The sequence below is a fragment of the Crassostrea angulata genome, chromosome 9 (genome assembly GCF_025612915.1).
Source record: "Crassostrea angulata isolate pt1a10 chromosome 9, ASM2561291v2, whole genome shotgun sequence".
In the NCBI taxonomy this organism is placed as follows: domain Eukaryota; kingdom Metazoa; phylum Mollusca; class Bivalvia; order Ostreida; family Ostreidae; genus Magallana; species Magallana angulata.
In genome coordinates, this window is record NC_069119.1 from 13,764,184 (window position 1) to 13,787,321 (window position 23,138).

General features: G+C 32.6%; 2 protein-coding genes across 4 annotated transcripts in view; one reads left to right on the forward strand and one right to left on the reverse strand.

Annotated features, from left to right (window-relative positions):
- The first annotated feature begins 1,164 nt into the window (after positions 1-1,164).
- On the forward strand, positions 1,165-15,767 carry LOC128164086 (calcitonin receptor-like). Its single transcript, XM_052827816.1, has 13 exons — positions 1,165-1,245; positions 4,154-4,701; positions 5,533-5,655; positions 6,033-6,139; positions 7,266-7,357; positions 8,946-9,066; positions 10,431-10,584; positions 11,153-11,225; positions 11,853-11,925; positions 12,609-12,694; positions 13,310-13,430; positions 14,070-14,111; positions 14,863-15,767. Exons 2-13 carry the CDS (start codon positions 4,608-4,610, stop codon positions 15,253-15,255), a joined length of 1,479 nt encoding a protein of 492 aa, XP_052683776.1. The 5' UTR covers positions 1,165-1,245; positions 4,154-4,607; the 3' UTR covers positions 15,256-15,767.
- A 1,717-nt stretch (positions 15,768-17,484) lies between these two features.
- Positions 17,485-23,138, reverse strand: part of LOC128164085 (secretin receptor-like) — a 41,456-nt gene continuing 35,802 nt past the window's right edge. For all 3 annotated transcript variants that reach the window (XM_052827812.1, XM_052827814.1, XM_052827815.1), the window contains exons 7-13: positions 21,828-21,984; positions 20,465-20,525; positions 19,910-19,979; positions 19,567-19,658; positions 19,087-19,228; positions 18,795-18,836; positions 17,485-18,014 (exon numbers count right to left, since the gene is read on the reverse strand). In XM_052827812.1, coding sequence (XP_052683772.1) covers positions 17,697-18,014; positions 18,795-18,836; positions 19,087-19,228; positions 19,567-19,658; positions 19,910-19,979; positions 20,465-20,525; positions 21,828-21,984 — 882 coding nt within the window. In that variant the 3' untranslated portion in view covers positions 17,485-17,696. The remainder of the gene's footprint in view (positions 18,015-18,794; positions 18,837-19,086; positions 19,229-19,566; positions 19,659-19,909; positions 19,980-20,464; positions 20,526-21,827; positions 21,985-23,138) is intronic.

The window sequence follows — 23,138 nt, forward strand, 5'->3', positions numbered from 1 at the left end:
CAAAAATAAACTATGTCTTTCCTTCTTCGACCCCCCCCCCCAAAAAAAATAACCAAAGGGAAACGTTCTAAATCCGGGCCTGATGAAATTACACACAAATTGTACTATACGCTGGAAACATGCCCATGTTTATGTCTGTTTACATTAAAGTCGATTGTTGTAAGTTGTTATTGATCTGCATAACTAAATGTATAACACTAATTTACTTCCCATATTGTTATTAATTTTCATCGAACAGAAATGACGCGCGCTTCTATATAATGGTCATAATTAGTACATCAGAATACTGATGCACTTTCGCTTATCAATATACGTGCTTTGATTTATTTTGATTGTCAAAGATACAAGGATTTCTGAATTTGTTCACCAGTGCTTAATAAGATATACAAGAATTTATTTTTCACTTTAACACCCCTATCTTTTAAATTTTGAAATAACTATTTTTTTTACGTTTGGGATGAGGATAAATCGAAAAACACATAACAGTGTTCACAATTAGATAACGGTTGATCATGAAACCTTTTTGAATGTACAAGCTAGACATGGCGGAAGAGTGATCTCAAATATAAGTAGATTTAAGATGAGAAAAAAGTTTTTAAAAACTAGAATATGGCGGGAATGAGTCAAGAGGTATACCGGAGAACCACGAAAATGGAAAGAAATGTTCGCAGTAACAAACATACATGTATACATGTACCAGTAATGCATTCATAATGATAATTTATTTTCAGTCAATATAGGTAAATGTGATATGCTGAGAGAGGTTTTGTCATAATTTCATTGAAATCTGAGGGTAAAAATATTTCCTTAACACTCAAGAATACTTATTTTCTTCATATAAAACAAAAAATGAATATATAGAAAGTATATAATTCTAAAAAAACCAACATAGCTACATGATTGTTCATATATCTCTAATAAAGATGATTTTTTGGCGAAATGCATTTCTCTGGCGGCGGAAAAGACGTCATGTTTGTTTTCGATTGCGATACATTTAAATAATAATTACATGCAATCTGAATAACCTTTGTGACTCGTTGCACAAATTGTACACATATTATCTGGTCAAGTTACAAAGTTACACGCCGTTACAATGGCCTTCTACGCCAGCCTGCGTTAGAGATCCGTGAGATGGCAGTTAGAACGCCGAACGGAAGTTTCTGATGACGTAAGGAGTTGTTGACATTTGTCCACTTAGTGGTAATCCCTCGAAACAGCAGATGCTAGATAGAATGCTCAACCCAGGTAAGGCCAGGCAAATCATCAAATTTTCTTAATTGCAAAGTAACTGAACAGTCAATACAATTTCTAAAATGATTTTTACTGTATACTAAAGTTTCTGCGGTATTTTGCAAATGGCGTGAAATATAGAAAGATAAACCATGTACTTTAAATGGTTATGTAGCAGTAACTTGCAGAAAATAGAAAACCAATTTCGAAATCAATGATAAGTAGACGGCGAATTAGTTAATTTACATTATTGATATAGGAACTATTTATCGATCAATCCAGAAAATTTTAACTGCTAGATATGGTTGGGTGTCTTGATAATGAACAATCTATATTAATGCAAAAATGTCCAGTATTTGGCTTTACTGTTGCAATTACATTGTGCATTTATCTGCATATTGACTATTTGTTGAGCCATGCCAAAATGCTGTTAGAAGTGTTTTGAAATCAATGTACGTAGATAAAAAAAAAACAACACATGCGCACCATGCATCGTGCATGATTTCTAAAGTATTGATATATATACTCGTTCTATAAACAATCACAACCCAAGGGGTTTCCCTTTTTATTTATCCATTCGACTGAAAGGTAGAAAGATTTCGTGATCTCAATTTGATTTTTATATTTAAATCGTTGGTCCACGTGCAGGTCTGCGAGATAAGAACTAATTTTTTCGTTTTAAAATTTACATTATCTGAGGGGCATTTATATGTTTTACGCTGGCATTGCTAGACACCATTTTAAATTAAAAATTCATTGTATATTTTTGCAAAGGCTTTTACAACGAGAGAGAGAGAGAGAGAGAGAGAGAGAGAGAGAGAGAGAGAGAGAGAGAGAGAGAGAGAGAGAGTGTGTTAACTATAGTATCATTTTACTACATGTTACACAATATTAACTTTTACTACACTGTATTGAACTTAACAAAAGATACGGCAAAGTACTAATATTTTCATTTCCTTACAGAATATCATTATTGGTATAAAGAATCATCTCTTTTATTTAGGATTGAAAAAGACAATACTAGATTAAAAGTTCGCCCGTAATCTCATTTCTAAAAAATTGAGTAATTGCAATTTTCTACCCCCCCCCCCACCCCCTTTCAACACCTAATTAACCCTGGTCAAATAAATTTTCCAGTTCCATGCATGACCTTGACCTTCTCTGGGTCTAATATTTCCGGCTTCACCCTGAGCAAATTAAATCAGACCCGACAAAAATAAACACGAACTTGCTATTGAAGGCAAACAGATTAAAAACCATCACAAATACACACTGATTTTGAAGATGTGTGATAGCCTTTTTCAACTTCATTGAAAATAGGAATATCAAAGGGCAGCACATAGAAAATGAGTTGTTTTTAAAACCCCGATTTTTTATCTAATTTCATGCATGGATCTCTATATGAGGTAGAGTGCTTCAAAGACAATCACCCGATTTCACACAAACCTGTACAAAATATTATCCCACATTATAGACAAATATTTATTTTTTATTTGCTGAATGGAGTATTCTCGAGAGAGGAAGAGAGGTAAGGAAAGGCCAGGGATTAAATTACACTTTCCATTTTTAAAACTACGGGAAAATGTGTTCGATCTTAGTTTGCTGAATGAAGTACCTTATAATAATTATTTTTATTAATTTTGTATTCTATGATTTAGTATAGTGTACATTCTTACTGTAGAAAATGAAATATTCGTTAATTATAGAGAACGTATACGTATTAGTTAGAACCCTATCTAATATAGCGTGGAAAGAAAAGCATAAAATGGCGATTTCGCATCATAAATAGTACGTGTAGAATGATGATTATAGTGATTGATGCATAGGTGAATTGATTTCCAGTTTTTGAAGTATCGTTTAGGTGTAAGGAAAGTATACTTCGGTTTTTCTGGATTTGTAAAATTAATCTTGCGATAATTAAATAAATCTATAATCTTCTTTCTTGTGATTTTTTGCGATATTTGAAATAATACATTTTGTAGTTAGCATGTTAAACATAATATATAAAAAAGCTACTGTTTGTAATATTTTCTGCAATATAAAAATGAATGCAAACTATCAGCAAAAAGATAAGGTCGCCAATATAAAAAACAAAACCTTTAGTATGCCTTATCGTAAAAAACCCAAGCTTGAGATTAAATAAAATTGGAGAACAACTTTATGTATTTTGTCTCAAAAAATTCCTTCGATGATTCATCATCATCATCATCCATTATTATTATCATACCAATTCAATTTGATATATGCTAAAGCGGAAAACAATGCATTCTCCGCTCCTGTTTCCTCTGGAATTCTATTGAACCACCCGCTAAATATTAGAAATATTTGTCATCATAAATAGTAGATATATGTAATTATGATACCCAAGGGTCATTATTTTCCCATTGACGTCACTTCCTGTCCTTGATGTCTACCATTTCTCTAAGTATAAGTTTCCGCTCGATCGCTCTGGCATTCAGTGAAATCATATAAGATTTAATTTCAATGTAAGATGTTATCTCCTCGAATCACGTGTTACATATTGGATTACATATTAGGGTCATACATGTACATGTAAATGACCGTGTCACGTTCGCAATTTTTAACTTTGGAGTCAAAATTATCCGAACCATCACGTGCACACTGCGTGTAAATTATATACAATGTTTATCATTTAAATTGCTCGTAGTTATCGCAAAACTTTGGTCCTTGAATAAACAAAATAAATTTTGAAAAAAAAAACACACATTATGTGAATGTCAATATTCTTATTCGAAGTTTTAAAATATATTTATCATAGTTAATTTTTAAAGCTTATTAGACGTTTGCTGTCTGCATGCAAAAATATCAAAATCTTAAGTCTTTGAATTCAAATGACTAATAAAGATGAACTTGTCCCAGCAGCATAATACCTTGCATTGTTGTTTTTTTTTTAAATTTACAGGGAGAAGAGCTTCGTAGTTACGTATATCTTCACTGTCCGATAGTCCTACAAAAAAGAATTCATTTCAGATGGTCCATTGCATTTGCACTCTCGGCTTAAACTACAACCACTGTACAATGCCTTTCTGAAAACAAACAAAAAATGAGGAAACAAAGCTACAGACACTGCAGTCCTATGGATAATCATTGCGATATACGCAGACGTGAGTGACGTAAACAAAACTGGGGAAAGTGAGTGAAATTTAATCACATGATGTGTCATGTGACTGAATTTCTTTTTGCAAACTTTGCTAATCTGTACTGTGACGTGTACCACATTTACCCCTACCGTCCTAGAAAAATTATCAACCCGTGCAAAGAGCATCTTTTTCATTGACAAAGATTTATAACAAAGGGAAGTAATTGTGACGAAAGCAACTCAATGTTCGTGACGCAATCTCATCCGAAATATTAAAATGGAGATTACGGGGGACCTTGTGAAAAATCTAACAGACCCGAGTGTTGTTTCAATTTGTAAACAGTTACTACTGGAAACCGAACCTGACGATGGTAGGTAACTTTACGCTATTACTAGTATTTTATTATGAAAGCTTTCTTATATATATTAATTATAAACTGTTCCATTCGGCAATGAATGGCGAAAGCACTCTCAATAACTAAAGACAATTTTGTGAGTGCTACGCAGCATACTGTGTAATCCTTAAATTTCATGTTGGCTCAATTTTCGCAGAATTCGTGTGTTCCTCCCACGAATTAATTGATTAGGGCTAGAAAGTCATGTTTCCTTTTGAAGGTACATGTATAAGAAAATACACGAAATTACGTCCCCAAGAACCTACATGTAATATGTAATTTCAGCAATCCACAAAAATTGACACCCACGAATTTTAATGCTTCCAGAGTATTCATTATACGCAATTGATATAAAACGAACAAAGATATATGCCCCTTTCATGGATCAAATAGTTAGGCGAATCAATAATATGGTCACACAAATTTTTATGGTCTATGTTTGGGTTTTGCAAAATATTTTACATACCCATTTGATTTGTGTGTTTGTTTGTTTGTTTTTTTTTATTGGGGGGGGGGTGCGATAAGAATTGTGTTAGATGACGCTTACAATAATAATAACATGTAATTATTGTAGACACATTTATCAACAAATAGACAGATATACATAATGTAACTATTGTGAGAATACACTTTCGAGTAAATTTCACACAATGCAAACTTTTCATGGATTCTGCAACCGTGAAGTTTATACATATATGAATTGATTTTTTTCTGCATGAATTACCGCTTTGCCTTTGATATACTTGTAATAGATATTTGCCACGGTTACGCTTTGTTATTTCTATTACCTCTCACTTTGATATGTAGGGAAAACTTATTGCCCAAAGGTGTTTGATCACGTGACCTGCTGGAACTACACCTTGGCCAATACCACGGCGGTAGGAGGTTGTCCCCTGTCGCACCCCCAGGGAATGATATTCTCACAACAGGGTAGGATATCGACCGTAATTTGCTTTTACACAAAATTGTGTTAAGTCGTTTCTAAATGACTGAGCAATTCAAACTGAAATCAAAATGAAATAAATCGATAGTTTATTATTTGACTTACTTGCTTGATTATCAAATGAATCATTCAATCATTGACAATTAATCAATAAATTGCATGTATTTTATCAATCAAATCCTTATTCGATAAATCCATTGATTTCTACGTTCACTCAATAAATCAATCAATCAATCAATCAATCAATCAATCGATAAACATACATGTAACTATTTATCAATCAATGCATTCATCGATTATAAATAAAGAATTTAATAAATAAATAAATAAATCAAAATCAATCGATAATCAATATTTGTTCAAGGTCATTCCTATCGTCAATGTCAGTCGGACGGTACCTGGTTTGTCAATCCTTACACCAATACGTCCTGGACCAATTACATCAGCTGTGTGGACCTGACTGAGTATGAGGTAAGATGAAGGATTTCTCCACGCAACAGTACACACAAACGAAATCATACGAGACGACATCTATGCACAACAACAACAATATTGGTAATATTATTATCAACAATAGCATTGATTTAGCTATTGTCAACAATTACAATCCACGCAACAGTACACATACAGGCAATCATACGAGACTGCAATAATGCAGAACAACAACAACAACATGAGTATTGATAACACTATAACTAGTGATAACATTAGCTATTGTCAACAATTACAATCCACGCAACAGTACACTTAAAAGCAATCATACGAGACCACATGTATGCACAACAACAATATTGGTAATATTATTACCAACAATAACATCTATATTTAGCTATTCTCAACAATTACAATCCACGCAACAGTACACAAAACGCAATCATACGAGCTCAAAGACTGCATCTAAGAAGAAGAAGAACAACAGCAATATAATCATATTTATAATTTACCAACAATTACGTTAGCCATTGTTTACAATAATTACAATATCAACAAACGTATTAACTATTACTGCATGCAAAAAATGCAACACCAATGTCATTATTAACACGTCACAACATAGCAAAGACTTGACACTGAGGTAAAATATTTTGTTTTTCAACAACAAACACATGTTTTCAATACTTTAAATAACATAACATCAAAATATTATTTTTAAAACTGAAAAGGAAAGAGCCATAGAAATATCAGATTTCAATTGAAATCACTAATTAAATTTTAATATGATATAACCTGTATAAATTTGTTGTGCAGCTGATATCAGTAGCTACTGCCATATAAAAAAATACAACGGTCCAACGTGTTAACGACGTGTCTGACCTTTTTTTCACTAGTAGCACACAAGAAGAATATCTTCCAAAGATATTTTTTTTTTAGTTTGAAAAATATAAATGGGCGTCATATCTAATTTACAATGTACGTGTACTAGGCATCTTAATAAATCAGAACAGTGTCTACAGTGTACCAATAATCACTTGCCAGTCATGACGTATTTGATGTTGCTATTCATAACTGTTGACAAAGAAAAGGTCAACCAAATATTTGTTTATAACAATGTTTTATCACAAGATAAAAAAGATCTTTTTTCAAATATTTTTTTTAGAATCTACAAAACATCAACTATCTATACGAGAGCGGTTACCTGGTTTCCTTTGTCTTGCTGTGCCTTGCCTTTATAATTTTTACCTGCTTCAGGTGAGATTTCATTGATAACTTACTTAATCAAATTTTATGAAAGATGTGCCTTTTAATTGAGTTCTATGTCAGCTAACATTACTACTTTTATATAATACAAAAAGTAATAAACTACTCCCTAGAGACTGAATAAATTATGTACAATTAATTAACTGACAATTAAATTATTGGAACAATATCAAAAAATGTGAAAAAAGTACATAAGTTTTATACACCAAGTTCAGACATCAACAGACAACAGACTTGAGCACAAAATAGATCATCTGACATAATCATAATTATGAATTTTTTTTTTTTTTTACTAAACTGTGAATGCTTGTCTTGTAAACATTGCGACTTAGAAGCCCTGATTGCAAGGTACATTTCAGTGTATAGCCGGGCAGACGATACCAGAGACATAAATATTATTTATGTCTCTGACGAGACGAAGTGACCGAGAATCCATTGTTCGATCAAACAAACTTCACGTGTCTTGTATTTTATTACGAAAGGTGGCGATTTCACCTTTCCAACAGAACTTATTGATAAGTCGGTCTAACTGTGAAGTCTTTGACCACTGAGCAACACTGTCTCCATTGAATAGCCAGACAAACTAGACAAACAGACCAAGAATCCATCTCTCCAGCAAACTTTAAAAAAAAGAAACATATTCATTTTGAAAACCTACTAAAGTATAATTTTCCCCAGAACTCTTCAACTTTGCAATTGTTATCTACTTTCTTATTCTTTAAACCTTTAAATTAATGGCACCATCTGTTCATGCTAATTTTTTTTAATACATGAGTTATGATAATCATTTGTCTTCCAGGCGGTTACGTTAGTTATAACTGCACATGTTTAATTTAATACATCATACTATTGAATTACAGATAACACCAATGTACACAGCTGACGATTAACGATCCTATAAGTGTAAACATGTAACTTTTGACAGTAAATTTCTTGTTTACTTCTGTAAACTCTTGTTTACTCCTGTAAATTCTTGTTTTAGACAGTTCCACTTTACTTGGGTGACGATACACAAGAACTTGTTTATGTCCTATACAGTAAAAATGTAACATTTGTACATTATTACTCTAAATGTGTTTGTTTACTCTTGTTAACCTTTGGATTACAGACAGCTTCACTGTACTCGAGTGACGATCCACAAGACCTGTTCTTGCATGTTCTCTAATGTTAACATATCCTTCATACATTTTTACTGTTGATTTGTGTTGTTAAAGACAGCTCCACTGTACCCGGGTGGCAATATGAAAGAAATTCTTCCTGTAATATACTGTACTGTAAATATTGAACCTTTGTACAACATGACTGTAAATTTCTTGTTTACCCCATACCTGTAAATTCTTAATTTAACACAGCTCTAATGGTGACGATTCACAAGAACTTGTTTCTGTCCTAAACTTTAAACATTTAACCTTTTGTACATCATGACTGTAAACGGTTAGCTGTAAACCAGACAGCTCCACCATACCCGAGACACGATTCACTAGAACATGTTTCTGTTATACACTGTAAACATGTAACCTGTGTTCACCGAGACTGTAAATATGTAGTTTACATGCACCTGTAAAATTTTGAATTCCAGACAGCTCCACTGTACTCGGGTGACGATCCACAAGAACCTGTTCCTGTCCTACATACTGTACGGAATGACGTGGCTCCTCTTCAACCACCTGGTTACATTGGAGGTGGCCTTGGATTCCCCGGTCAGTCACATTACGTAACGTACATGATTTAAGGAGAAACATATTACAATAATGCTGCTATTAAACTTGATTGTGTTATTAAAAAAACATTTATTACATACTTAGTAATAAATACACGCTTTTTGCATATGCGATACAGATGACATCACAAAACTCCGAGGCTGATACAGGTTATCAGCCCTAGGGCTAATACGGATCTGTATTACACCCATTCAAGATGATGTTTTTAATTTTTTTACTTTATTAAATAAATAAGTATTTAATAGATATATTAATAGATACCTTTTTTCCATATCACAACATGTATCGGCCCTCAACCGATATCATCCCTCGGGCCTTCGGCCCTCGGGCTGATAATGGCTGTGATATGGAAAAGGGTACTATTTATTATTAAATTCTCTATGTATATGATTAATATACTTATAATGTTTAATATTTTAATGATATCATTTAAGTACTTTTTAATGTAGTATGACACATTTACAGTTATTACTGTAACTGTTAAATAAATGTCTCCAGATGGATATAAGATAATATCAATAATTGAATCTAGATAAATAGAAATCAATATCGTCGATATAAAAACGTATGCAATGTGTTTGTGTACATTATAACACCAGAAGGTTTATGGCGCAACATTCACATTGACATTCACATTGATTGTCGATATATCAGAGAAGGGAACACAGGTCGAGGTCAATAGAAACAATCAAATGAAAAATATTATCAAAGTTCTAATGATTGTTTTGATTTGATTACATCACAATTGATTTTGATATCATCTATTCTCCCGATTTGTTTTGATAGTTAAGAGATTTCAAGGTCTTCACTTGCAAATATTTATTATGACGATTACCTCATATCTCTTCACAATCGACACAATTGGATGTTGAAGTATTTATATTATCATTCAATGACCTTCAGGATACCAGAGAAGTCAGATTTGCGGACTGATCACTTGAAAACTATTAGATGAATAAATGTAAAATTGAAAATGAAACTTGTCTGTGCAATTTTACACTATATGTAAGCTGTCAAATAATTGTTTGTCTGCACCATTTCAAAGAAATAAAGCTTTATGAAGATTCAAGTTAATTTTTATACAAATGAATCAGAAATAATTGCAGTAATATTCCCCCCCCCCAATCCCCAACCCCCCAACCCCCCTAAAAAATCATAATATATTATTTATTAAAGAAAAAGTCCATTAAATGTTTCTATTAAATTCCGGTATTTTTCTATATTTTCATATAGAGCTCTTCTTCTGAAGAAGATCAATACAGTCTATAAAAAATGGCCACGATCATTAAGTCCTCTTAATCATTCTGATATACATGTAATCATAATACGTACTCTCCACTCAGATATGGTGCATTTTGCTGTGGATTCTGAAGGAATACTTTAATATCTGTAACTACTCATGGCTGTTCGTGGAGGGGTTCTATCTGCATTCAATCATTGTGTTGACTTTTACAAACCAGAAGAAACTCCTGTTGGTGTCTCTATGCATTGGATGGGGTAAGTTGGAAGAAGAATTGTAGAATTAGCATTACTGCAAACTAACTTTTATTCGCGGGCTAGAAATTTTTCGCGATGTTTTGCGAGAGCTTCATGGCCGCGGATTATTTTCGGTCGAACTAGTCTTTGTGATATTTTTATGATAAAACATGGGTCTGAATAAGACTTAGTAGCGAAAATCAAGTGTCGTGAACCAGTTTATATATATTCAGTAAATAGCGAAATAGCGACTTTTAAAACTAAAGTTGGTTTACAGATAATTGTGTATTAAAAATAAATTTCATTAAAAGCTGTTCGAATTTAATAGTTATCCATGTTACATACTGATATGGTTTGGAAAAGTAACTGTATCATGCGTTTGTTGAATGATAAAGCACAAAATAAAAACAGTTACTGTATTTTTTGTTATTTTTTTTTTCATCTTAAATTTTTTATTAATTACAACATCAAAGATATAGTTACATGTACTAAAGTCTTACTTATTTATCCATGTACCTTCTAATAATCAAAATGACGTGGCTGAATTCACGTATATTTAATTATACAATGTGTTCATTGTTTTTGATAGTGCTTCCGATGTTCCCCATTTCAATATATGCAATAATGAACGCCGAAACACAGGACCATGTAGGACGGCTAAAGTAAGTGGGATCCATGGTTAATTGTCTAAATGCAGGTATATCATACACGCAGGCTAACATAAGATTACGATACATCATCAGTTAAATATTAGCTGACATCTAAAGTTAACATTTAACATCTCTTAAACATTTGTTGCTGATTTACAAAAGAAAGGCTTATAAAATCTACATTGTATATTGTCCGATTATTGGAAAAATAATGGAAGAATAGAGTGCGAAAATTTTGACAAGAAATTATCTCATGTTTTACTGGCGTTCGAAATATCAATTTTTGGCTTACTTAAGAATTTCGAATAAAATCAAGAGGATTTCCTTGAGTTTATATCAACAATAGATAATTATGTACATGTAATCACTTATATAAACTGTACATAGTATGCAAAAATTCACTTCCACAATGGATTGACAAATTTTCTTTTGTTATGGCCCCTTCCCTCTTCCATCTTACGTATAATCAATGAAAGAAAATAGTTCAAATCAATATATCAATCGCACAGTTACTTAGCATATTGGAGATTTTATTACAGAATCTATTTCATCCTTTTGTTTGAATTAGCTACCGATTATAACTATTGAAATATATACTACAAGTCCACGTTTAAATTCTTTGTTTTGTTTTTGTTTTAGTTGCTGGGCGGGGGATGTTCGCCATAACAAATTGTTATGGATAATCCACGGGACCTGCATAGCATCCCTGTGTGTAAGTACGACTTACGTATCATATATATGAAATTGTCCGTGCACATCCGCCTTAACGAGTAAGAAGTTAACAACCCCCAATAACATCTGTGTAAGAGGGGTACAAATATAGATGACATGGAAATACACACTGTGTCACATTACGGACGGGTCTAATCTTTGCCGCATATTATTGATATGTACATCATAGTTACCTACTGCTCTTAGTGCAAATTAAACTCGGGCGTATGAATCATCATTTTTATTTTGTAAGATTAAGATATCACTGAGAAGAGGGACATTGTACGTATTAGTAACATTGTTCTCTCTTTCATTTACCGCCCCCCCCCCCCCCCCGAAAAAAAAAATAAAAAAAAAAACCCCAGAAAACAAAAACAAAACAAAAAAGAAACACTGGTGTTTTTTTTTTTAAAAATAAGTTTAATTGTGTAATATATGTAACTACTATAAATAGTTCAAATGCATTTGAAGAGTTTACCTACCTATGTAAAAAAAAAGTTGACAAATAATCATATTGGCCAAAACCCTGATATTTTTTTTTTAATTTGTAGGCAATAATCAAAGATTTTCATTATTATATTATCCAACTGCTTAAAATTGTCAAATTTAGTTTAATTTGACATTTTTTTTTATTTAAAATGCACTTGATCTTTCTATATTGTACGATATTTCTAAATGTTTTAGGTAAATTTTATCATCCTTCTAAATGTGATGAGAATAATTGTGGTAAAGATTCGCGCAGTCAACTGTGGAGAAACTACCCAGCTGAAGTAAGTCAAACTAATCGATAAATGTGTATTCTTTTCCTCAGTAATTCCATGGCCCTGTATCGAAGTGTATGATGAATACTGTAGATTGTAGATTCCTTGCGTTTAATTACAAACCTACAAGTACTGTGAAATAATTATAATTCGTGGTGGCTCAATTTTCGTGATATTCGTAGGTAGCCCTCACCACGAATTTACATCCTCAATGAAAACAAGATAAGAAGGAGTTATCTTTGTTACTGAAACTGAACACCGATGCATCCACGAAATTACATCTCCACAAATAAGCAAAAACCCACAAAACACGAAAATTGGCCCTCACGAACTTAAATGAATCCACAGTATTACCAAATAGGAAAATGAAATTGATATCCTACTTAAGTTTCATGTTGACACTGCATTGAATACCAAAGTGGATGATTCATATCTTTAAAATAGGAATGTCACAATCCTGTTTTTTTTTTAAGTATACAAATGTGAAAATTTGCCTTCAGAATAAATCACTCAAAACGCATTCGATTAATGTGTTTATAATTGTGACGATATCAAATTGTTTCAATATGCAGTCGTCGAAACGATTGATTTGTCATCACATTTCAAAAATATTTTCTGATCCAGGAAAACCCTGCGGGCCTGCCTGATTCTGGTGCCATTGTTAGGGGTCCAGAAGGTGCTGTTTCCCTACCGACAGAACCACATCGCCTATCGCATCATTGTCGCCATTGTCAACTCTTATCAGGTTTGGGCTTACTTTTGTTTTATGCGTTATGTTCAATTTATTTCAGCATGTTATCTGTAGCAAAAATATGGTCGAACATTATCGAGTTTTTTCACAAAGTTAAATAAACCCCTGATGTCTCTGAGGCATATCTGTGCATATTATAGCTGAATCGACATTATTTTACTAAGCCATATTTTTCAGTGATGAAATTGAATCAAATTTAACCATCTTCAGTTATATAGTATCTTTGTTTTTTTTTTTCTTTAAAAAAAAATGATTTAATGTTCTTCATGTATGGGATGGGGGATCAGAAAATAGAATATTGTATGAATATGAGAAGAATGATTCTACTTTCATAAAAAAAAACCTTTTTGCGGCGTTAATTAAAAAAATCTACTTTTAAAATCTGCATGCTGATTGCAGTAGATATCATGCTATTTTTATTGAATATTGTTATGAATTCGAACACGAAATGCTGCTTTTTTTTTATCGTAGGTTGACACGTTTTAAAGTACACAGTAACTTACGCATCATAATGTTTATATGTACTTTGTAACTGATCTTAGGCGAGAAACGTTTCATGTATTCAAATCAAGTTTTATGACGTATTATACATACTAAAATTTTGCATAAAAAACATTTAATATGTCTTTGTAGGGAGCCTGTGTCGCCTTGTTGCTGTGTTACTGTAATAGAGAGGTGACGTTTTATTTATCAGTTGAAACCTTTTCTATAGAAATGCATTCATATGTAAACATGATATATTGACACTATGTAAACGGCTTTATTATCGTCAAAATTGAAGCTACACGTGAGTAAAATAAAACCACGGTACATATGTAAAATGTCCTCCCATTTGAATACAGCTACTGTGAAAACATGAACTATTGAATTCATGGGGGCAATTTTTTCGTGAATGTTGTTGGTTCCCGAGCACCTTACTTATTAAAAACTAATCTACGAGTAACGAAACTTGCTTTACTTTATAGTCAAATTCATTTAATTTATCATTTATCTAATATACATGTATTCAAATCCATTTAGTTCCATCCCAAGGAAGTTTAAAGGACCATTAAAATTAACTTCAAAGAGTTTATAGTATAAGGAATCGCGTCTTGTGACAAGGTTGTGTTGGACACCTTGTGACATCACAATTGATAAAATATTCACTGTTTTTTAATATTCAAATTTTCTAGTTTTTGCCCTTGAAATGGATTGAATTCTTATAAAGGTAAAAATGCGGTTTTTGAAGTCATCCATATAACTTTATGCTAATCTGTAACTATCGCACAACACTGTTAGACCTCCAAGTCAAAGGAGAATTATTTACTTAAAGTTATTTGTTTTGAAAGAAAGTATGTTAATAATATGCAGGTGTCCCGTACCTATTTAAAAACGCAGTACAATCAACTGACTTCATGATTAACCCGGCCTTCTTAATTATTTATAGGTAATAAAATGTTTCAAGAAGAAAATCAGCCAAATGAAATACATGAACGATGGGCGGCGATCCAGTCTGATAACCATTGGAACCTCCATCAGCGGGTTTCTCCGTAGGGGAAGTAGACAGGTCAATGTATACACCAGGCGAACTTCCATGTCACGTGACAGGAAGACGTCAGAACAAATGACGGAAAACGGCACGCAAACGCAGAAGGAAGTTGGTCAGCCGCTTCTGTCAAAGAGTGAAAAGAGAGACTCCCAAAAAGGGGAGATTGAAAATCTTTTTTCCGGAGCTGAGGAACATTCTATGACGACATTTACAGGGGCTAGGCGAGAGAGTATCCGAAGTTCAGATTCAAACAAGACACGATGTAACCTGCCGATCATATCCGAAGTGTAACATGGGCAAATGTGATGACAATTGTTATATAATAATTTTCCGTTACTTTTGTATATAGTTTTGTTTATATTTGATCTCAGAATGAATAATTAACTTGTATAAGATTTATATAAAGGTAGGTTATATGCAATACTCCGTGTATAATTTTTATATTATAAATTCGACCCTATAAAATATGACGTGCTTTTTCCGGCAGATGTGAATCAAACCAATTATACATGCATGAATGAGAGTACAGTTAAATATGAGATAATAAAATTATATCATAATGTTGACATATCAGTTAGTCTATTGGTAGCATGTATGCTTTGGTTTCAATGATACGTGTAACTTAGCTATAATCATGAAACAATGAGAATTGTTTATCAAAGAGTTTATTTCTGGGAAAAACAAAATACGGGTATTGGGAGACGCGACCTATGCAAATAGTTAATTAATGGTGTTTGCGGACTACATGTAATCCACCTGTACATAAAATCTGATATAATAATGTATAATACGAATTGATATAATGTAAAACATATCCCATAACCAAAAAATAAAACAGGTGATTTTGTGTATTTTGAAGCGCCTTAACACATTGTACATGGAAATATTTCTAGCAGCATCTTTAGATTGTTTGAGAAAATATTCAAAGATGTCTTATGCAGTTTGGATTTTGTCGCAAGACAGTGTTTATCTACGGCGCAATCAAATATGGTAGAAAATGCCTGTATATATAAATGTATATGTGATTTTTTTTTTTTTACGAAATGCAGTTTTTCGTTCAAAATATCTTTAAAAATGTATGCATATTTTCTAAATGTTTTGTTTTGAAATAAATCTATGGAAAACAAACAATTTTTTTTAGTACACTGCCTGCAAAAAGTCAACAATCACAATGATTTTTTGATAATAAGAGCATTGTTTTAAATTTAGATGTTGCAATCATTAATCATTTTTTGAAATTATTATTTATTTTTTTTTTTCAATAAGAAGGATAAATTCCATGATTTGAAACACAATTGCATGGCAGCAAAACCGGTTTGCAATAAGCTTTCCAAAAGCAAGATATCTTCAAATGTTATTTTGTGCCAAATTACTACAAGCAAAGTAAAACAGAGTAATACATCATTAGTAGAAAATGTGTACTATTTTGATTCACATAAAAAGTTCTCTTGTATTAAATATGATTTTCAAAACTGGTTACTGCTGGTACGTGCATTTATTTAAAATAATACGCTATAGTCATTCTTGCATCATTAAAAACAACCCTGAAGGAAGTCGTCGAAAGATGTTTATAGAATTCACAATGCAATGCCCTGGGATAGGTTCTCAAGTATGACAATATCTAATTAAATCACTCGTATGCAGAGCTTCTTAAGGTTTAATGGTCACCATTGAAATACGTCAATGCGGTAAAGTATTCGTCCGCGTGTGGTATAGCAGTAGAGGTACTAAAGGAACGTCCTTAAAGCTGTAGTATGCACTGACTACATTTATATCCTGTTTGTTTCTATATTGAGTAATAGTTGGCGTCTAGAGATTAAGGCTGCTGCCATATTTATCTGGAACATCTCTTGGGGTTTCCGTGTCATTTTGATGTTAAAAATAGAACGGTTTACTGTCAACCCCGTGACCGATGCGATGGATTATTGTTTACCGGGATTTGTATGATTAATAAGCATTCGATACTGATTAAAATACAGAATGGTCGTACTGACATATTGTAAACAAAATTACTTGGATTTAGTTTTAATCTTAAGGTGGAATAACACACCTAGAAAAAGTCACTCAACTTAACAGGAAATTTTTTGATAATGAAAGATATAATGATAAATAAACTGTACAAATGTCAAATAAGCGAAAAATTTGCAGTTTGGGGATAAAATATGAATATCTAAAATAATTTTTCCAGCAGTATTCGAAATCGGGATGTACGGACCACAAGTCCGACACTTTATCCATTCGGCCATGGAGTAAGTTACATGTTTCAATCCATAAAATCATTCTAATAAAACGAAATGTCGTTTCGATCAGCGGTCAGCCATTTTGTGATGATGTGTTATTCCACCTTAAATAAGCACCCATCGTCGGAAACCCTCGATTCTTAGCGAGACCGACCGTCGGTTTCCGACGATAAGCACCGTGAGTGCATGATATACACTTCAATCACATATATTTGTCTACAATATATCTGATCTTAATGCATCCTAAACCAATTTATAGAATATCATATTTTCGGTGTAAGATGATCATAGATCATTTGATACTGTGATCATGTAAACTTGTAATTGTACAAATAAAAAGGTGCATGAGTAAATACAAATCAGTAAGTAGTTAAGGACAGTACAAACATTACACATTGTAACGCTGCAACAGTTTAATAGCAAAATAATTCATATATATAATATAATTCATATATATAATAAACATTGAAATAAAAAAGACCCGTATTTTCGTTATAAACAACTTTGTGCTCTCCTTAGATTGTCATCATGTCTCACAAAATTTCGACACAAATGTCCTTTCGAGTCCACGTGCCATCCGCAATAACAGGGTTCTTGTGGGTATTTAGACGGATTCAAAAGCAGGGTGCTGCTATTATCCCCAGAGGACCTTCTAGCGGCGACGTCTAGTTTGAAACTGTTCTGATTTTGGTTGTTTCGAGTTTGACAAACACACCTGAAAGATCCTCCTTGACTAGAATGTCGGTAATATCTCCGGTATCGGTAATAAGGGCCCCGATTACACAACCTTTTCATAATTTCCATCTGCACCTGAATAACAAGAACGTAACCATGAAGCAATCTCTAATGATACTGTATCCACTAATGATATAAAGTTGTATTATTGGCCAACATCCCGACCACTAACGATATAATTTGATCATTAACAAACTACCTAGCTGCAATTAATAATATTAGTTCAAAATTAAACCATTACGAGTCAAAAATCACATCCATTAATGATATAAGAGAATGAATGCAAAATAAGTGGATTTTTGAAGTTAAATGATATAATGTTTAGTGCACTGGAGGATGAATATCCACCTTTGATGATACAAATATGAAATGGTATTTTTGAAACTGAGTTAATATCGAATATACACATAAAGAATTGAATCTGATTGATAATTATAAAATAATTAAAAATTCCCTGCTTTTGTGACTCCGACCATTTAATTCACAAAACAAATGTGTTTATAATAAAAGTCAAAATCAAAACACAGTCAAAACGAGTTATATTTCTCGGGGAAAAAACACAAAAAGCTGATGATATCGCTAGCAATTCGTTTCTTTAAAAAGAAGTTGACACTATAAGAAATATTATTATATTCAAAACAATTTAATGCTTTTTTATTTAGTGATTGCAAACAAATGTGTAAATAGGTATTTTAACTTATTTTTCAATGCATTTAAAAGCACAGATGACAGCTTAACGTTTATCTTCATTTCAATAATTTGTAGATTTATGTAAAACCTTTTCAATTTTATTAAAAATAAATTATTCTTTTTAAACTAGATGGATTTTAAGAATGTAAAATATATTATACATACCTCGTTGTTCATGAAGCAGAACAAGATTGCCACGAGTAGACCCTAACATAAAAAAATAATAATATTTACAATACAGTTACATTTATACAAAAAGACAGAGAGATTGCTATGCAATCATTTGACTTAAAATGATATTAAATTTTCTCTCCCTTCTCTTTTTCTCTCCTCTTCCCCCCCTCTCTCTCTCTCTCTCTCTCTCTTTCTCTTTCTCTTTCTCTCTCTCTCGTCATCTATATTTCTATTTCTGTAAGCCAATAAATGTAATACATAATTTGTAGTTCCTGTAGCTTACCTGAAACGAGTTTAAAAACATTTCAAAATAAAGCTTGATAACTTCCGCTTCCGGCTCTACATCCTTATCCGGAAGTCCCAAAAAGATTACGTAATGTACACCAAACAGTGGAATGAGTACAAGTGTTGACTTTGCCAAACGCCTAAATTTAAAAGAAAATGTAATGATATATTTTTTTTTACACCGAAGCCACAAAATGAATCATTAGGTAAAATAGCAAAAGAATTTCTCCCTTAGTTTTATTTTTCTAAATTTCGGAAAGCCAAGGAGAAGTAATAGGGATAATTCATAAAATATTATCTTCATATTTTTTTATGGAGACCGACACATTTTCTTTTAATCTTTTTATTCTAATAATCTTTTAAAAAACTTCTATATGACTTGTACATACCAAAACGTAAATCATATTTTCCATAGTTGTGTACATTCGGGGTATTGTCAAAAATTTTTGAAAGAGTTTTTTTTCTGGGGGTCTTTTACCTGTATTTGTGCCGTTTTGCTGTTTTTGATACAGGTGTTTTCATCTTCGTGAATAAAGCTCGAAGTATGTTTATGAAAAATACAAAGTTAATCTGAAAAAAGACAATAGCATTGATGAAGGCACTTTGGTTTCAATATCAAAAAATATGAATTGAAATAATATTCCATGGTGTTTCGAAGAAACGATTGTAATTCATACACAATATATTATATCGGTAATATATATGTTGAAACGGATAAAATTAGTAATCGCATTCATGAAAACAATTGTTATCATGTGGCTTTTTGAATTACTCATGACCTCAAATAAAAAAAATAAATATGACGTCACGTGGATACTTACGACAGTGACGACAACAACAGGACTCTTCAATATCCACATGTATCCAGGCGTAGGATTCGTGTTCCAACAACTAGAAATGAAAAAAAAAACTAAGCAAGCAAGGCCAAACTTGGTAAATGACAGTGCACTTTACAAGCTACATAGCCTTAACAGGGAATTTTAAGGTAAGTGATATTCTGATAAGAAAGACAACTCTCACTGGGTTCCATTTTTAAGACTGCTGGGTATCTAACAAGTTACGTGGCAGACCTACCTTAGTATTTGAAAGATTATGCTTTTAAGCTATGATATATTATTTAGCAAAAAAAAATCCAACTACAATGTATTTTAGCTTTACAATTTCAGTGTTTTTTATTTTTATTCAGAGCTTCTTCTCGAGAAAATTGATATAGTAGAAAAATGGCCGCGACCATACAACCCTCTTATTCCTAAATATTGGTGTGTTTAAACTATACCAATTTTTGAGTACACATACTTATCATCAATTGAAGGTTAACAAAATACTAGTATATCGTTATAAGTCTGACTACCAATCTCTAGAATATAATGACTTACTATACATTCTCCAATAATACCCGTACAATTATCCATGGAATGAGGAAAATAAATGGAACAGCTGTAAAGAAAAAAATTAAAGTACTGAGAGGCTTGGTACCACAAGTTAATACAATGACAGTGTCCTCAGATACACTGTTTGATGCTTTGACAATTGACAAACGAATATACATTAAAATATAATTGTTAATTGACTATAATTAATGACTCCCATTTCAGTAACTGAATAATCCTTAAAGTGATGATCTTTATCGTTATCGATTTCTAAAAATTAAAAAGACGCCAATTTTTTAATCGCAATATTTCAAAAGAGGAGAGAGAGAGAGAGAGAGAGAGAGAGAGAGAGAGAGAGAGAGAGAGAGAGAGAGAGAGAGAGAGAGAGAGAGAGAGAGATTATCCACTTGATTGGCGCAGAAGTTTGGTTAAGCGAATGAAAATGTGGATTACGTGAAATGTCAACATAAAATAGGAAATAATCACGCATAAGTTAATTCATATTTTGCCTCATTCACAGAAATTAGAGTTTTACAAATGCTCAGCGAACAAATATTAGTGGGAGTAAAATATGCATATGTAACATTCTAATGAAAAATTATGGTTTTTGTATTTTATATTCCTCTCCGTGAGATGTAACGACAACAGTTAGCTGAAAATTAGCAAATCGTGACCTTTTCCGCCAGCGATATTATAGGTAGCATTATTTTAACCATTTCTTTGAAAAACGATTAGAATAAGAGCTGAATAAGAGTATTAAGTTTCTCAATGACACAACTCCCTTGATAAATCAGGGATCGAAATTCATTAGCAGGAGTTAACACGATTGTGAGATCTAAATACCTTAACGTGAAAAAAGTATCAAAATTCCAAAACTTTAAACACGCATTCATGTCGAGATGGACGTGTAAGAAATACTCTTGAGCGCAAAAACAACTGTTACAACTGATAAGATCAACAAACGAGATTTAGTGACTGGATGGTCAATTAAATAACCTAAACTTTCAAGATATGAAATTTTTTGCAACAAATTATTTTCAGAGAAGAAAAACCAAAACCAAAATGATATAGTTTCGACATTTGAACATTTTCTTTCTTCCTTTTAACATAGCTTGTCGTCTAAAAAAAAATTAAATAGCCTCTTAAAATTGGCCACGCCCATCCAACATTTTTTAATGTGGAAATATATCTTTATACAGAGCTCTTCGTTCAAAGGAGGTAAATATAGCCTAAAAACACACAGAACTATTCAGCCCTCTTACTTAAAAAACAACCCCCCCCCAAAAAAAAACCCACAAAAAACAACAACAACAACCCCCCCCCCCCCCCCCCCCCCGAGAAAAAAGCAAACCAGGAAACGGATGCTCACCCCAACCAATGCACAGGTACCACTTGACACTGCTACGCTCCGAGAAAACGGAGACCATGATCAGGGTATGTAGGTGGAGTCCCTCCACGAAGATCCACATGTAGCTGGCCATCAGCACGTAATAGAACACAGTGAACAGCATCTTACACTCCCAATGCTGCAAAAACAAGTTTGTGTAATAACCACAGGGTGATATTTTATTGGTCTCAGTCATTCTATGACTTAAGGTACATATGTACATGATACACAGTCACGTATAAATGCAGATGGTAAACAGCATCTCACACTCCCAAATGCTGCAAAAATTTAGTTTGTGTAATTATTTTTTTATTATTGAATGCTTATTTTTGTATGTCGTCGGTCCTATGACACACCAGGCTGTGCAGACAAATTGAATATCGCGCGTAAGCACAGTATGAAAATTTGTCTGCACGGCCTGGTGTGTTACAGGACCGCCGACATCCAAAGATACATGTAAGCATTCAATCCTTATGATTATTTTTATTCATATTGATGTATATTTGAATGAAATATTATATTAGATAAAGATATCAAGTGTAATTATTACAGGGTGAAATTTGATAAGTCCCAGTCTTCCTATTGTTAATGTACATGTATATATATTACACAGACATATTATAATCACGAACGACAGACAGGGTCTTACACCAATATCTTTGTAAAAATGAAGCTGGTGTAATAATTGCAGGGTGGCATCTTATCGGTCAATCATCTTATCTCTTAACTAACATATGTACAATGTAATAATTGCAGGCTGAAATTTTCATCAAACAGCCATTATATATCTTAGGGTACATGTAATAATCGCAGGCTAATAACGATTACAATTATTTCGATCGGTTAGCGCATGAAAGTTTATAAGAGAATAAAGGAAATAGTCACCTCAGACTGTCTGTCAATATATGTCAATAATGACATATACACATGAAATGCGATTTAAAAGTATATTAGGATGCCCATTTTAGTTTAAAAGCAACACTTTAGTGACCTTTTGATTCTCTGTGGATGTAGGAGTAGCAGTCAGTTGGTTAAAAAAAAAATAAAACATGCAATCGAAACGAATTTATCTGCAATTCGCTAATGAGAAGATTTCCCTTTCAGACATTGTATGGACTATTGAGGGTAAAAAAGAACTCTGATTGAAGCTTCTATATATTATTCTATTACAAATTCCATTCAAATTAATGAATATTTCCTAAAATGGTAGGCTTCACCACATATGAAATTTTAAGGAATTACTCTTAATGTAAGATGATCCTTAGTCTTCATAGCTCCTGACATTTTGTGTTT